We start from the raw sequence: 17,995 nt of genomic DNA on the forward strand, positions 1-17,995 counted from the left end.
ACAATACTTCCCATGAATTGTCATTGTTTGAAACTGGAGGAATCAAGTGTGTTCAATATGCCACGACTGGAGGAGGACTCTTGGACTTCTGTGCCTGATTCCTGTGTACTTTACATGTGAACATTTTTCAGTTTCCTTATTTTACTTTGTATCCTTTCACTGTGATACATCACAGCTGTGAGGGCTCCTATATTCACAATCTGAACCTGAGGTTTGTCTTGGGGACTTTCAAAGCAATGAACATCCATTCCAATTTTCCTAGAATGAGGGTGATCCTGGGATGCATGGCTTTCCTAATTAAATCTTGAAAATTACCAGGCAAACTAGAACAAATTGTTCACCCTACCTACATGGAGAACTAACACAAGACATGAAAGAATGATTGATTCTGGTGAAGGCCACTGTTGGGGCATGGCTATCTGCCAATCAAATAGATCTCCAATTTCTGCCTTTGTTGCTCTTAGGTTCCTAAGAGTGAAGCAGAGGAGGCTGCCAAGAGAGTTACTGATGCTGGGCTTATTTGTACAAAAATGAGGAGGAGGTTGGACTGGCCATCTGAAGCAAGATTGCAGATAGCACGGTGAAAAGAGAAGATATATTCTACACTTCAAAGGTATATGCTGTGTAAAGGTGTGTGTGAGCACATTTCTGAAATGTCATTGTGCATGGAAAATGGAATGATATGATTGATGGAGTAACTGTTTTTGGAATTGTTATTATTTGCACAACTTTTATTCACACACATATTATGGGTTTATAGTCATTGCTATGTTCACATGTTGTGACTCTTTTTTAAAGTATAAACACTTTACTTTTCTGGGCCTCAGCCCAAACCCAAATTCATGTACTTTATCATGAAGCATAGCATCAGACAGATCTGTGATCACATGATGACTTTACCTTTCATTGGTATGACTTGGTCTAATTTCTTAATGTTCTGAATCTTGATTCTCTCACTTTTCAATAAAAGAGAGCAATGTAAGAGATCTATCTGAGTAATAATAAGACATTAATGGGGTGAGGGTGCAAGGGTAGCTCCATGGTAGAAGTCTTGCCTGGCATGCAGGAGACGTGGGTTCAATTTCCAAACCCTACACTACCACTTCCCACCTTCTCGCCACCCCCCAAGAAAGGCATTGGTAGGGTTCTTGGACTATCTCAGCACATATCACCATTTAAACTAATTTTCCCCTTCAGTTATATATGCAAAAGCAGTACTAAACAGTCATTCTACAGGGTTTTATGAAGATGAACTAGATAAATTACCAACAAATTATCATAAACTCTCTAGAATACTAATCAGATAATGGACCAATCATTAATTGGTAATAATTCTTATCTCTTGAGTTGTGAGCTTACAATATTCAGTAGATGTAGTGACAACATACTCAAAATTAATAGAGAATCTATGAATATCTTATGAAAAGAGAAACCAGCCTAAAAGGAAACTTTTTCCCTGAGGTGATGAAGTGCTCAAGTAGTAGAAAAGTATGTAAATACTGCCTAAAGTAACCAATACTGGAGTTAAAATTCAAGTTCTTGAAAAAGCTGTGTGGAAACACTTTGACTGGTATCTTAATAGAGCTGTCCCTGAATGGCTATTTTTTCAGTGTTCTTCACACACTATGTCAAATTTCCCATATGTGCTGGTTTGAAGGGATGTATGTACCCTAGAAAAGCCATGTTTTAATCCTAATCCACAAAGGCAACAAATGGACTGTGTTTTCAGATGAAGGAGAGACATTTCCAAAATGTAAGGAGCAAACAAAGTAACATAAGTCCACTATGTGCCCTCTTTAGAATCTTGAACAAATATATTTATTGATCATATCACAGATTTAAGAGATTATGGGAAGCCTGTTTCTGAAGACATTCCATACACAAAGCACTTTCTAAAAATTAGTCTCTGGAAATATCACCGAACTCATGAAGCCATAGTGTCCCAGGTCTAGATGGCCCTGACAGCACAATTTAAGGCAAAGCCATGAACTGGTGAGCTTCCTATAATTGTTGCTTCTTTTCCAGCCTAGGAAGGATGTCTTTTCTAAAGAAGAACATGGAAAATGCGTATTTGACACAGTAGATCTCTGTGCACCTGGTGAGTGCTTTCCTCAGCGAAGTGAGCTCAACGATGAAAGTGAAGAGAGAGTGTGTTTTAGATAGTGAAAGCTGCTGAAATGCAATATGCCAGAAATGGGCTGGCTTTTAACAATGGAGGTATACTAGATTACAATATTTCAGTTCTGAGGCCATGAAAATGTCCAAATCAAGGCATCTACAATACAATACCTGGACTTTTCTGTCAAATGGCAAGGCACATGGGGATCTCTGCTGGTCCCTCCCTTTTCTTTCAGGCTTTGTTGCTTTCAAGTTCTTCCTTACATGGATTTATCTCTGAGCTTCCTCAGCATCTGTGTCTTTTTCTCGGTACTTCTGTGACTTTCTCTCTGTGTCTTTCTTTGAATTTCATCCTCTTGTAAAGGACCCCAGTAATAGGATTAAGGCCCAACAACGGCAAGCCTCAACTGAAATAACCTAATTCCAAGGTCCTACCCATAATAGGTTTATACCCACAGGAATGGATTATTTCGAAGAACATGATCTTCTGTGGTCCATAAAGCCTCCAAACCATATTGCTCTCTCTCTCACCAGTGATAACTGATTATCCCTAGATGGCCCTCAGGTGCAATGCTCTCAAATTTAGAATCAGGTATTGGAGAAAAGATTCCAAAGGTCTCTTGAAGGGCTAACATTGTACTTGTTCTTTACTAGCAGTTTCTTGGTCATGCAGCATGTCCTTCTTTCAGAAAAGAAGCTGACACCTCACCACAGCCATTAAGTTTGTGCATAAGCAGAAAAACCTTCTCCTGGATGATGGAGGAAGAAAATGTACTATCAGCTCTAGAGGAGTACAAGTAATGGGATTTAGAATTATATTCATATTATCACTTTCATCAATCATGTGTTCCCAGGACTAGTGAGCATGAGGTGCACATAGAATTTCAGGGAAGCTATAGGAATTTGGAACATAAAATGTAGTCCTACCTCCAGCCAAAACCTCCATGAGTAAGAGAATGAAGTGAGAATAAGAAGTGGAATTTTGATGCCCCATCTCACACTTTCACAAACTGAAATTAAGTGTTTTGAAAAAAATCCTACTTTCTTTATGAACTGGGATTCTTAGGAATCTTAATTACCATAAAGTAGGTAACAGTTTTACCTCTGGAACAAACTTTCATTGATAAGTTTAATCAGAAAAATAAAGCCCTGCTAAATCTAAGACCAACAATGTCCTACACTTTATCTATTGTCCCATCTCTCCCATCAAATACCCATTGTCTGACCACAATCCTGTTTCTCACCCTATACTATGTGGCACACTATCCACTGAACTTCTATTGTTTTACCATTTCTCAGCTATTTCTTTCTATAATCCAGCTGAAGGCATGCTGACAGCTTTGCTATACTCAGTCCACCATACATACACTTGAGTTATGACATTTATCTAAGAATCTATCATTAAGAAAGTACTTATAAGTAGCTAATATGTACATGGGGAATAGGGACAAATCATCTCTGCCCTTTATATGCATGCCAAAGGACACAGATAGGAAGCAAAAAAAAAAAAGTAAAAGGGCAAACATGAGTTTTTTAGATGATGATAAGTTATGTGGAGAACAGTAAAGCAAGGTAAAGAGGATGGGGTATGTCATGGGGGAGGTAACTGGGGGATTTGTAGTTTTATCAGCAACAAAGTGAGATCCTCACATAAATGGAGACATCTGAGTAGAGATGTGCAATGATAGCTGAGTACAGGACACAGCTATGGGAATCCCATCCTGGAGAGGGACCAGAATGTTCAAAGGCCTTATGGGCTTGACTGCTTTGTGACCAAACAACATTAAGATCACCCCTTGGACTGGAAGATGAAAGACTGGGATGAAGCCAGAGAACAAATGGCAGATAAGATCATGGAGGGCCAGTTAGGAAGGATTTTAATTCATTCACTATGACATTGAAGTCTTAGAGGATTTTTGAACTGGTTTGTTTTTTAACTTGACCACATTTTATTTGTGCTAAAACAGTAGCTACTGGCAATATGAGGGTATTTAAATTTAGATGAATTATAAATCATTGATATGAAAAAGGTCAGCACTTCAGTCATAAATATCAAATGGGTGAATACCCATTTTTGTCTTATGGTTCCCATGTAGGAAGGGTGACCATAATGACAGAAAGTTCTATAGAAGAGTACTGTATCTATATGCTATGGACTACAGTCTAAAAGGCTAGAGGCATTCCAAATGCCTCCTAGAAGCTGCAAGGCCAGTTAGGAGGTATTTGGAATGATTAAGAAGCCTAAAGATGGTATTTGCAGAATATGGGCATTAAAAGTGGGGCTAACTAACTGGCTTGGGGACCAATCCTGAAGACAGAAATTACAGAGTTTTCTGCTGGAATGGATGAGACATGTGAAACAATGAGAAAGACTGATGAACTCTGAGTTCCTTGAGCTGAACACATGGGAAAGGGGAGCTGGCACTCACTGAGAAGGCTAGGCACTCACAAGAGGAAGTGGTTAGGGGAGAAAATCGGTAGCTCTGTTTTGGACTTGTTCAGTATGAGATACCTATTCAGACATCCTCATATACATGTTGAGTGGCAGGTGAATCTAGGAGTCTATAAATATTAAGGCCCGGGATAGGTCTAAGATAGAGATATCAACTTAAGGCTTACAATCCCAACACAATTCCTTAACACCTACCTGATCTTATTTTCAGTCTTACTTGTTCATACTCACTCTTACATACTTACTGGATCCCTTACTATATGCAACTCATTCCAAATCATTTTCACCCACCCAATTAAATACAATATAGATTGTACTTAAACCATAAATCACTTCACCCACTCCATTAAGTACAATATAGATTGTACTTAAGCTATAAATCTGTATATGATCACTTGAGAATGAGAGCACATGGAGAAGTGACAAGTTTTGAAGCTTGAACCCAGGAGCTTCCAATATTAGAACTGAGAAAGAGAAACTGTAGCATGAGAAAAATCCAGAGGATCAGGAGGTCCACCAAAATACTTCAGTACCTGTAAGAAAGTAATCAAAGTGTTTTAAGGAAAAAAATTATCAAAAGTATCGGATGGTACTGCTAAGTCAAATAAGATAGTCACCATTGGATTGAGCAATTCAGGATCTGGAGGTGCAATAGCAAGGCTTTTATTTGCACTAACTTGTGGGAATGTTAAAGGGAGAAAGGAAGGGGAAGGATTGGTTACTGTGAGTATAAATAGCTTTTTCCCTTAATGTTCAATTTCTTCTAGGGTCATTACTTTTTATTTTATTCATCTCCTTCCCTTTTAGTTTTTTATGGTTTTCTTCTTTTAGGCAATCAAAGTCTCCAGCTAAATAGTCATTTCTTGACACTTATTCTTTTAACTGTGTGATCTTTTATCATTTAATGATCTATAGCCATTTATACAAATTCCTCTCACAGGCTGTTCCTTCTAGGCCCTGGAGAAGTGTGAGGATGCAGGATTGACCAAGTCCATCACCATCCAACTTTGATCATAAGCAGCTATAGATGATTCTGAACAAGCCAGGGCTCAAGTACAAGACCATCTGCAGCCAGGTGAGCAGTCCCCTTAGCCCACCAGGACCTTTTCCTTTTCTTTTCTTTACCCCTTCTTCCTGCACTTCTGCCAGATGCCTGTGCATCCTCCCCTCCTGCTCATCTAGCACCAGAATTTTCTGGAGAGAAGTTCATCTGTCTAGAAGGCAGGGATTGAACCCTTATTGTACCCCTCCTTGGTAAAGTCTTAGGTAAATGATGGGGAGACCAGAGTACTAAATTTCATGAAAGACTTTAGAGGAAGGGAAACAAGATTAAGGAGGGGTGAAAGAGTTCACAACATCTTTAACAGTAAGGTGGCCATTTGCCTGAGCTTAAAGCAAGGCCAGAGATTGGGTGGGTGAAAATGATTTGGAATGAGTTGTATATAGTAAGCATGGAAGAGTGAGTATGAACAAGAAAGACTGAAAATAAGATCAGGTAGGTGTTAAAGAATTGTGTTGGGATTGGAAGCCTTAATCCTTTGTTTGGTTCTTAACAGAGGAAACATAAATTTGGCAAAAATTAACATGAGATAATTAAATAATCATGGTTTGAGATATTATATAATCAGCTTAAGGGGGTGATAAGGTGGAGGAAATCAACTCTAAGGAATTTTGTGTGGGTAGCGAGGGTAAACCTTGTGACTAAATACCAGTCTTGTTCTCCTCTCTTCTTTCTACAGTTAAATTAACTGCTGAAGATATGTATTCTGAGACTGGTTCTTTATTCTAACTTACCTGTTAAGAACTTGGAGAGGTATATGGACACATGGTATTTGGACAATGTAATTATAAAATCAAAGAATATCTTTTTGTTATAGAGTGATATAGAAGCACGGGTTCAAATAGAAATAGTAAAATTTATTGTGGATGTCGGTTGATTTCTTCCTTATTATTTCAAAATTAGAACAATGTAAAATTTAAAATACAACTGCATACATTCCCTTTGTGTATTAGCTAGGTTTTTCTAGAGAAACAGAATCTGCAGGAAATATCTATAGATACAAAACTTATAAAAGTGTCTCATGTAACCATGGGAATGTAGAGTCCAAAATCTGTAGGGCATATTTTGTGAAGCTGACGACTCCGATGAAGGGTCTGAATGAACTCAACAGGAGAGGCTTACTGGTGGAAGCAAGAAAGAAGACTGGCTCTTCTGAATCTTCCATAAAAGCCTTCCAATGATTAGATTAAACATCACTCATTGTGGAAGACATGCCCCTTGGCTGATTACAAATGCAATCAGCTATGGATGCAGCCAATGTGATCATGATTTAATTCTATGAAATATCCTTATAGTAACAGACCGGCCAGCACTTTCCCAACTAGACAGATGGGCACCACCATATGTGGCCAAGCTGACACATGAACCTGACCATGGCACCTTGTGTCATGTTTACATTTCAAATTAAGTTGTAGATTTGACACTTCACCCCTACATATCTCATATTGCACCCCTTAAAGATGAAAATATTCTTCCACACAGTTATATTCTATGATTATATCTAAGCTACTCCACAATGATTCCTAATATAATATGTTATCTAGTTCATATTCATATTTCCTCATTTTTTAAACAATAAATCCTTTGCTAGTGATTCTTTTTTAACCAAGTCCATTGTAGCTAGATTTTTGCTTTTTTCTATTTCTTTAAGCTTTTTCAATCCCTAAAAATCACCCCACCCTTTTTATCCCATGATATACTCACAGATCTTGTCTAATAATTTATCAGATTGTTGCCTTCAGGTGTTAGTCAACTTGAGCCTCTAGTCCAGCTTTGTATAACTAGCAGTTATATCTGAAAATTTTATTAGATTCAGGTTAAACAATTTTGTCAAGGAAATTTCACCAGGATGATGAGTCTTGCAAATTACACTCCACTAGCGAAAAATTGAGACTAGATTTCATGGCTTGGTTAAATTACTGGGAGCCAGATCTACTCTATATCATGTGTTTTTCCCTTTACAATTGCCAGTAAATATGATGGGTGGAAATTTGGCATTTGGGCAATTCTAGTTTCTTCTGCAACATTTTAACTAATGGTTGATATCCATCTAATCCTCTTGCTTAAGATGTTATTTCATTGAGGTTGCAGCTACTAATTGTCTACTGTTATCACTCCTTTTACATTTCTTAGCTGACTTTTTTATATTAAAAAATTCTTTCATCTACTGAAAGCCACAATTGGAATTATTATATGAGATAAATACTTCCTTTATCAGTATTCTGATGAACACTGTGATAATCAGATTCAATGTTGATTATTATTTTTTAAACTCTTTCACTCATCACTATGGACTCATGGATTTCTATTGATTCAAATGTGATAAGGAATGTATCAATCAATATCCATTCAATGATTGTGTCTACCCAATGTGGCCAAAGGGATCCTCAAAAAATTGTTCACTTCCCTTAGCATGATATCTTCCTTTCTGTCTTACTTTGTTGCCTAAAGCTCAAGAGGTTCTTTCTTATCTCATATTCGGAATCAGCCATTTCTCCTTGTAGGATTTAGAATGAAGATTGGGCAATGAGTTGTTTTCCTGGAAAATTGTGGTTTTGGCCTTTCCAGTGGGCAGAGATAGAAAATTTACTTTATTTGCAGTTATTAGTTCGCACTGATGTTTTCAGTTCTTGTTTAACTCCACAATATTTTTATTTAAATTCTTTTATTTTTAAACTTTCTCTTACTATCTAAGGTGATTTTTCCTATAATCTAATACATTTCTGTCTTGGCATTCCACAAGTAGAATGTCACCCTTATCTCAACCAGAGAAAACTGTTTGACTTTTGCAAGTCAAAAGATATTGTGCCTGTTCCCTACAGTGCTCTGGGGTCCCACTGAGATAAAAATTGGCAATGACAGCAATAGGAAGTTTACCAAAAATGCCTTTAGAGATCAAACATTTTCAATCATATCAAACTTCTTGGAGATAACTTTCAATTGTCTGTTTAAATGGTGGGGAGAGTCTTTAGAAATACTTCTTCTTTAAATCTCATAACCCAACCCACTGCTGGTACCTTGTATGTAATTGTTTATAGTTTAGCTACTAATAAATATCTGCATTAAAATCTAAACCTAACCCAAAAGGTGAGACCAAAGGCATAATCTCAAGTCATAATTTTGAAAGTTGAAGTAACATTTTTACAAGCTTCAGTTACTTTATTTGAAAATTCAGGGTCCTATTATGTAACTACTAGGTATGTGAGGGTAGAGTAAAATTACTATCTGAATACATTTTGTAATCTATTGAAACATTACACATTATGCTTATTGATGGAATGAATAGTTTTCATTTGAAACTTGCAAGATTTTCAACAGTATTTTAGAAAAATTAAAATAAAAAATTATCCAAATATTCCCTTTTTTTTCTTCCCATAAAAGTTCTTGTTACTCTTCTAGAATTCTACCAACAGAAGAAATAAAGGCATAGGGAAGTAGGAAAGAAAAATTTACAGGTCTGGAACCATAATTTACAAAATGAAACATACTTGTAAGTGACTAGGATGGCTTGATAAAACAGTAATTGTTGGACCCTACATTTGGGGCTCTGATTTAATGGATCTGGAGTGATGTTCTACAATTTCCATTTCCTAGGTGGTATAGTGCTGCTTGTATAGAGCCCACATTTTGAGAAACACTAGACTAGTATAGATTACCTTAATCTGATAGGAGCCTCAAAAAAAATTAATATTGTGCCACAGATATTCAGCCTTCTTGACTTTCTTCCGTGGTGAACCAGAACTTGCCTGTTCTCTTGGATGACCCAGTTATTTGTAATGGGGCAAAAAAGCACAAGCACACCCCAGCCCTCATTGACCTTTGCTACCAGATACAGCGTGGGGTTGTGGTCCTGGCCAAGTCATTTGATGAGAAGCAGATCAAAGAGAAGATGCAGGTGATGAGCAGGGCTGTGGCCAGGAGGCCTCAAAATTATAACCATAGTGTTCTGCTTTGTAAGCATCTCAACACCTCTTTTGGCCATATTGATTCCCTAACATTTCCTATGTACATATGTCCCATGTGCATTCACAATAGTTTTCTCCTTTACAACATCAGAAGAATGACATCTGGATGGAGAGAGGATTGGGCAGGAATCAGAAATTTGCGTTCTATCCCCATCTGTGTAATTGACTCTCCAACTTTGCTAAAATGACATCTCATTTTTTGTTATTTCTGAAATAGAGGAATTGGATAAGTGATCTTCAGTCCCCAGATTTCTAGGATAATGTTACCAGGTCCTGTTTGACAGCTCGGAGTTGGAAGGGACAATCTATCCAAACAGAATGGATTATCCCCAGATTACTGTTTGTCCTGAGAACAATCTGCTCCTCCCTGAGTTCCTACAGGAGGAGTTCCATCAAAGCTAAGTGTTCTCATTTCTAATATTTGGCACTTTTAATGACTTGGTTTTTAATATTTTAACAATTTAAACAGTATTAAAAAGCATACAGTGATAAGTAACTCTTTCCTATCTGTTCTTCAGTCTCCCAATTACCCTGTCTCTACAACTCAGTCGCTTCACAGAGATATTCCTTGAGTTTATTCTTGCTTTAGAAATTAATGCAGAATGCTCCACCCTTTACTCTTTAATTTTGATTTCAGAGGCACAAATTTTCATTTTGATTTGAAAATGTATGAACTTTTGATTTCAGTTATGTGCTGCCAATTTGAGCAGTAAGTTGAGTGCGTCAACTTGCTTGCTATAAGCTTTCAAAAAATATTAAATGTTTCATAAACACAAAATTTGTCTAAGATATATATTATACTAAAATAATATCAATGAACTGAAAATCCTAGGACCATTCAGGCTATGAAATAGCACATTGTACCTATCTGATCCTTACCAATCATATTTCCTTACCTCAGAGGTATCCATTTCTTAAATTTTTTGGTAATTATTTATTTTCTTGATTATTTTTATAATTTATTACTGAAGAGTATATTTCTTAAGAGACCTTTCATTTTGACTATTTTGATCTTGTAGGAATGGTCTCAAACTATATTCTTCTACTACTTGCTTCATTTATTTAACATAAAATGTGAGAGTAATCGGGTTGATGCATGAGGTTTTACTTGATTCTTTTTTGTATCTACATAGTGTTGCAGTTTCTGAATATACCATAATTTATTTATTAAAATACTTAGGACCATTTTTGATGTTTGCTTATTTGTGGAGTTTTTTCACCATTTTGAGTGATCCTTCTAGTTACATATTTGCATGTGTCTCCTGGTACACTTTATTCTTATATCTATGAATAGAATGGCTAGAAAATATGATATGAGCAAGTTCACATTTTTTAGTACATCAAAACTTGTGCTAACATTTTCCAGGAAGCATTAGGAAGTAGAAAAATGTAGGGCCAGAGAGTAGCACAAAGTGCCAAATTGTCAGATTTATGCATATTCCATAAATAGCTATAAATTAAGCTAGATTTTGCAGTGTTTGGTATTATTGAGTTATAATTAGCATACTTTTTTTTTTAACCATGCCTAAATGATTACTTCAGGTTATTACTCTGGGGAAGGAGGATATATTAGCTTCCAAGTAAGCACAACTGATTGAAAAGAACAGATCTATGTTTCTGAAAACTAGATTGATATTGATGTTCTCTAAGAGAAACAATAATTGAATATTGGTGTATGCTTGTCTTTAGAAATGAATCCTTATTTTAAAATTGAGTTTTGCTGTTTTTTTTTAAGTTTCCACCTAAAATCGTTTTTGTGCAGCCTTAGGCTCTCTAACAGAACTGTCTGCAGTATATAGTTAGAGAAAATGAAGTCTTTCATTAATTTCCACTTTGTAGTATCTTTTACTTTGGTACTGTTCACATTTTAGGTGTGGTTTTTTTTTCTATAATATCAACTGTATATGTACTTTTCATGCCCGTATAGGAAACCCCAATCTTCTTTTTCTCCTCAAGAAGTTTTTCAGTGATCATACCTTAGGTATTTCTGAGTATCCTGCTTTCTAGTATAAGGGATATCTTTGTGAGCTTAGAATTACAAGTTTTCTCGAATTATTTATGATCCCAAATCATATGTAAATAGCCTTGCCTGTAGATCTTAAGGAGGCCATTTTTAAAGCAGTACTAAAAAAAAGTGCTCTATTACCTCAATTTGATATGAGAGTATAGGCTTTGGCAAAGGGAGGAATGAGTTAGAAATAGCTCACAGTATTTCTATAAAAGACATATTTTACACAATAGTCATAGCTTGCTATTCTTTCTGACCATTCTAATACATGATTAGTACTTGGTGGTTATTAATGTTGATTTTTGACATCTGGAACTAAGACTCTTAGTAGTTGCTGGTCCACCTCTTTGATATCATATGCACACAGACCTGTACTCCAAGTGCAACACAATAGCAGCAAAATGTACAGTTAATGGTGGCATCGTAGAGCACAGCCTGAAGGAGTTGGCAAAAGTGCCCTCTGTATGGGGAAGCCAGGGAAACAATGTTGTTTTATACTTGGACTCTGGACTTTGTCAAACAGCTTTTTGAACACCTATGTTTGTTTTGTCAAATGTAAATCAGGTAATAAATATGAATATCTTCTTAAATTAAAAAATAAACTTGTGCAATGTGATATTTCCTATGTATACTTCTATGAGCTATATATGAGCTATCACTGTGCTCCACATTTTAGGTAACAGGCAATATTGTTAATTTTCATTTTTTGGCCAGTCGCTGGGACTGGTGGAACCCATCATTGTGATTTTTTTCATTTCTCTGGATATTAATGGAGCTTACTTTGCCCAGTTTTATAAAGTTTTTATTACTTTTTATATATACTCTTAGGTACCATTAGCTATTGCTTACTAGTCAATCACATCAAAACTTAGATGCCTAATATAAAAAAAATTATTTTACTCATAGCTTTGGATTCATGATTTTGCTATGCTCAGCTGAACAGTTCTCATTGGGATGTGTTCTCAATTGCTTGTCAAGTTCAGGGCATCCAGGAATCTCAGCCTCTTGAGATTGACCACTATTTTCAGGCATGACTTCACTCCCCTCCACATAGTTTTTCATCCTCTAGCCAACAAGCCCAGGCTTTACATCATGACAGTGCAATTTCCCAATGGACTGAGTAAGTGCATTCAAAGCCCTAGCTGGTCTATGCTGAAAATTGGCACACCATTGCTTCTCCAAAGTATATTGGCCAAAGCAAGTCATAAGGACAGATCAGTCTCAGGAAGAGAAGAAATGGACAATACTTTCTGATGGGAGGAACTGCAAGGTCACATTAGAAAAGGTGTGGATACAGAGAGAGGTGAAGGATTTGGGGGATTTAGGATCAATACATTTATATATTCAGGACATTAATTCTCTGTCACCTGCATATATATTTGTTGAAATATCATCTCTCAACTTGTGCTTAGCTCTCATTTTCTTCTTTTTTTTATTAATTAAAAAAAATGAACTAACACAACATTTAGAAATCATTCCATTCTACATATGCAATCAGTAATTCTTAATATCATCACATAGATGTATGATCATCATTTCTTAGTACATATGCATCGATTTAGAAAAAGAAATAGCAAGACAACAGAAAAAGAAATAAAATGATAATATAGAGAAAAAATAAAAATAAAAATACAAAATACAAAATATATAAGAAAAAAAAACTATAGCTCAGATGCAGCTTCATTCAGTGTTTTAACATAATTACATTACAATTAGGTAGTATTGTGCTGTCCATTTTTTTTTCTTTTTAGAAATCATACCATTCTACATATGCAATCAGTAATTCTTAACATCATCACATAGATGCATGATCATCGTTTCTTAGTACATTTGCATCAGTTTAAAAGAACTAGCAATACAACCGAAAAAGATATAGAATGTTAATACAGAGAAAAAAAATAAAAGTAATAATAGTAAGAACAAAACAAAACAAAACAAAAACCTATAGCTCGGATGCAGCTTCATTCAGTGTTTTAACATGATTACTTTACAATTAGGTATTATTGTGCTGTCCATTTTTGAGTTTTTGTATCTAGTCCTATTGCACAGTCTGTATCCCATCAGCTCCAATTACCCATTATCTTACCTTGTTTCTAACTCCTGCTGAACTCTGTTACCAATGACATATTCCAAGTTTATTCTCGAGTGTCGATTCACATCATTGGGACCATACTGTATTTGTCTTTTAGTTTTTGGCTAGACTCACTCAGCATAATGTTCTCTAGGTCTATCCATGTTATTACATGCTTCCTAAGTTTATCCTGCCTTAAAGCTGCATAATATTCCATCGTATGTATATACCACAGTTTGTTTAGCCACTCGTCTGTTGATGGACATTTTGGCTGTTTCCATCTCTTTGCAATTGTAAATAACGCTGCTATAAACATTGGTGTGCAAATGTCCGTTTGAGTTTTTGCCCTTAATTCCTTTGAGTAGAATCCCAGCAATGGTATTGCTGGGTCGTATGGCAATTCTATATTCAGCTTTTTGAGGAACCGCCAAACTGCATTCCACAGTGGTTGCACCATTTGACATTCCCACCAACAGTGGATAAGTGTGCCTCTTTCACCGCATCCTCTCCAGCACTTGTCATTTTCTGTTTTGTTGATAATGGCCATTCTGGTGGGTGTGAGATGATATCTCATTGTGGTTTTGATTTGCATTTCTCTAATGGCCAGGGACATTGAGCATCTCTTCATGTGCCTTTTGGCCATTTGTATTTCCTCCTCTGAGAGGTGTCTATTCAAGTCTTTTTCCCATTTTGTAATTGGGTTGGCTGTCTTTTTGTTGTTGAGTTGAACAATGTCTTTATAAATTCTGGATACTAGACCTTTATCTGATATGTCATTTCCAAATATTGATTCCCATTGTGTAGGCTGTCTTTCTACTTTCTTGATGAAGTTCTTTGATGCACAAAAGTGTTTAATTTTGAGGAGCTCCCATTTCTTTCTTTCTTTCTTCAGTGCTCTTGCTTTAGGTTTAAGGTCCATAAAACTGCCTCCAATTGTAAGATTCATAAGATATCTCCCTACATTTTCCTCTAACTGTTTTATGGTCTTAGACCTAATGTTTAGATCTTTGATCCATTTTGAGTTAACATTTGTGTAGGGTGTGAGATATGGGTCTTCTTTCATTCTTTTGCATATGGATATCCAGTTCTCTAGGCACCATTTATTGAAGAGACTGTTCTGTCCCAGGTGAATTGGCTTGACTGCCTTATCAAAGATCAAATGTCCATAGATGAGAGGGTCTATATCTGAGCACTCTATTCAATTCCATTGGTCGATATATCTATCTTTATGCCAATACCATGCTGTTTTGACCACTGTGGCTTCATAATATGCCTTAAAGTCAGGCAGTGCAAGACCTCCAGCTTCGTTTTTTTTCCTCAAGATGTTTTTAGCAATTCGGGGCACCCTGCCCTTCCAGATAAATTTGCTTATTGGTTTTTCTATTTCTGAAAAATAACTTGTTGGGATTTTGATTGGTATTGCATTGAATCTGTAAATCAATTTAGGTAGGATTGACATCTTAACTATATTTAGTCTTCCAATCCATGAACACGGTATGCCCTTCCATCTATTTAGGTCTTCTGTGATTTCTTTTAGCAGTTTTTTGTAGTTTTCTTTATATAGGTTTTTTGTCTCTTTAGTTAAATTTATTCCTAGGCATTTTATTCTTTTAGTTGCAATTGTAAATGGGATTCGTTTCTTGATTTCCCCCTCCGCTTGTTCATTTCTAGTGTATAGAAATGCTACAGATTTTTGAATGTTGATCTTGTAACCTGCTACTTTGCTGTACTCATTTATTAGCTCTAGTAGTTTTGTTGTGGATTTTTCCAGGTTTTCGACATACAGTATCATATCGTTGCAAACAGTGATAGTTTTACTTCTTCCTTTCCTATTTTGATGCCTTGTATTTCTTTTTCTTGTCTAATTGCTCTGGCTAGAACCTCCAACACAATGTTGAATAATAGTGGTGATAGTGGACATCCTTGTCTTGTTCCTGATCTTAGGGGGAAAGTTTTCAATTTTTCCCCATTCAGGATGATATTAGCTGTGGGTTTTTCATATATTCCCTCTATCATTTTAAGGAAGTTCCCTTGTATTCCTATCCTTTGAAGTGTTTTCAACAGGAAAGGATGTTGAATCTTGTCAAATGCCTTCTCTGCATCAATTGAGATGATCATGTGATTTTTCTGCTTTGATTTCTTGATATGGTGTATTACATTAATTGATTTTCTTATGTTGAACCATCCTTGCATACCTGGGATGAATCCTACTTGGTCATGATATATAATTCTTTTAATGTGTTGTTGGATACGATTTGCTAGAATTTTATTGAGGATTTTTGCATCTATATTCATTAGAGAGATTGGCCTGTAGTTTTCTTTTTTTGTAATGTCTTTGCCTGGTTTTGGTATGAGGGTGATGTTGGCTTCATAGAATGAATTAGGTAGTTTTCCCTCCACTTTGATTTTTTTGAAGAGTTTGAGGAGAGTTGGTACTAATTCTTTCTGGAATGTTTGACAGAATTCAGATGTGAAGCCGTCTGGTCCTGGACTTTTCTTTTTAGGAAACTTTTGAATGACTAATTCAATTTCTTTACTTGTGATTGGTTTGTTGAGGTCATCTATGTCTTCTTGAGTCAAAGTTGGTTGTTCATGTCTTTCCAGGAACCCGTCCATTTCCTCTAAATTGTTGTATTTAATAGCATAAAGTTGTTCATAGTATCCTGTTATTACCTCCTTTATTTCTGTGAGGTCAGTAGTTATGTCTCCTCTTCCATTTCTGATCTTATTTATTTGCATCCTCTCTCTTCTTCTTTTTGTCAATCTTGCTAAGGGCCCATCAATCTTATTGATTTTCTCATAGAACCAACTTCTGGCCTTATTGATTTTCTCTATCGTTTCCATGTTTTCAATTTCATTTATTTCTGCTCTAATCTTTGTTATTTCTTTCCTTTTGCTTGCTTTGGGATTAGTTTGCTGTTCTTTCTCCAGTTCTTCCAAATGGATAGTTAATTCCTGAATTTTTGCCTTTTCTTCTTTCCTGATATAGGCATTTAGGGCAATAAATTTCCCTCTTAGCACTGCCTTTGCTGCGTCCCATATTTTGATATGTTGTGTTTTCATTTTCATTCACCTCGAGGTATTTGCTAATTTCTCTAGCAATTTCTTCTTTGACCCACTCGTTGTTTAGGAGTGTGTTGTTGAGCCTCCACGTATTTGTGAATTTTCTGGCACTCCACCTATTATTGATTTCCAACTTCATTCCTTTATGATCCGAGAAAGTGTTGTGTATGATTTCAATCTTTTTAAATTTGTTAAGACTTGCTTTGTGACCCAGCATATGGTCTATCTTTGAGAATGATCCATGAGCACTTGAGAAAAAAGTATCTCCTGCTGTTGTGGGATGTAATGTCCTATAAATGTCTGTTAAGTCTAGCTCATTTATAGTAATACTCAGATTCTCTATTTCTTTATTGATCATCTGTCTAGATGTTCTGTCCATTGATGAGGTGGGGAATTGAAGTCTCCAACTATTATGGTATATGAGTCTATTTCCCTTTTCAGTGTTTGCAGTGTATTCCTCACGTATTTTGGGGCATTCTGGTTCGGTGCATAAATATTTATGATTGTTATGTCTTCTTGTTTAATTGTTCCTTTTATTAGTATATAGTGTCCTTCTTTGTCTCTTTTTACTGCTTTACATTTGAAGTCTAATTTGTTGGATATTAGTGTAGCCACTCCTGCTCTTTTCTGGTTGTTATTTGCGTGAAATATCTTTTCCCAACCTTTCACTTCCAACCTATGTTTATCTTTGGGTCTAAGATGTGTTTCCTGTAGACAGCATATAGAAGGATCCTGTTTTTTAATCCATTCTGCCAATCTATGTCTTTGATTGGGGAATTCAGTCCATTGACATTTAGTGTTATTACTGTTTGGATAATATTTTCCTCTAACATTTTGCCTTTTGTATTATATATATCATATCTGATTTTCCTTCTTTCTACACTCTTCTCCATACCTCTCTCTTCTGTCTTTTTGTACCTGACTCTAGTGCTCCCTTTAGTATTTCTTGCAGAGCTGGTCTCTTGGTCACAAATTCTCTCAGTGACTTTTTGTCTGAGAATGTTTTAATTTCTCCCTCATTTTTGAAGGATAATTTTGCTGAATATAGGAGTCTTGGTTGGCAGTTTTTCTCTTTTAGTAATTTAAATATATCATCCCACTGTCTTCTAGCTTCCATGGTTTCTGCTGAGAAATCTACACATAGTCTTATTGGGTTTCCCTTGTATGTGATGGATTGTTTTTCTCTTGCTGCTTTCAAGATCCTCTCTTTCTCTTTGACCTCTGACATTCTAACTAGTAAGTGTCTTGGAGAACGCCT

General features: G+C 36.0%; 1 protein-coding gene and 1 long non-coding RNA gene across 4 annotated transcripts in view; one reads left to right on the forward strand and one right to left on the reverse strand.

Moving 5' to 3' along the window:
* LOC143691277 (uncharacterized) overlaps positions 1 to 17,995 on the reverse strand; it is a 152,634-nt gene that overhangs the window by 74,054 nt on the left and 60,585 nt on the right. The window lies entirely within an intron of this gene.
* The window catches only part of LOC143691274 (aldo-keto reductase family 1 member C23-like protein), a 460,654-nt gene continuing 448,193 nt past the window's right edge, over positions 5,535 to 17,995 (forward strand). For all 3 annotated transcript variants that reach the window (XR_013179434.1, XR_013179433.1, XM_077169528.1), the window contains exon 1: positions 5,535 to 5,645. Coding sequence is in view for 1 of the 3 variants with exons in the window: in XM_077169528.1 (XP_077025643.1) it covers positions 5,598 to 5,645 (48 nt within the window). In the remaining 2 variants the exon portion in view is untranslated. The remainder of the gene's footprint in view (positions 5,646 to 17,995) is intronic.

This window comes from Tamandua tetradactyla, chromosome 7 (genome assembly GCF_023851605.1).
Source record: "Tamandua tetradactyla isolate mTamTet1 chromosome 7, mTamTet1.pri, whole genome shotgun sequence".
NCBI lineage: Eukaryota > Metazoa > Chordata > Mammalia > Pilosa > Myrmecophagidae > Tamandua > Tamandua tetradactyla.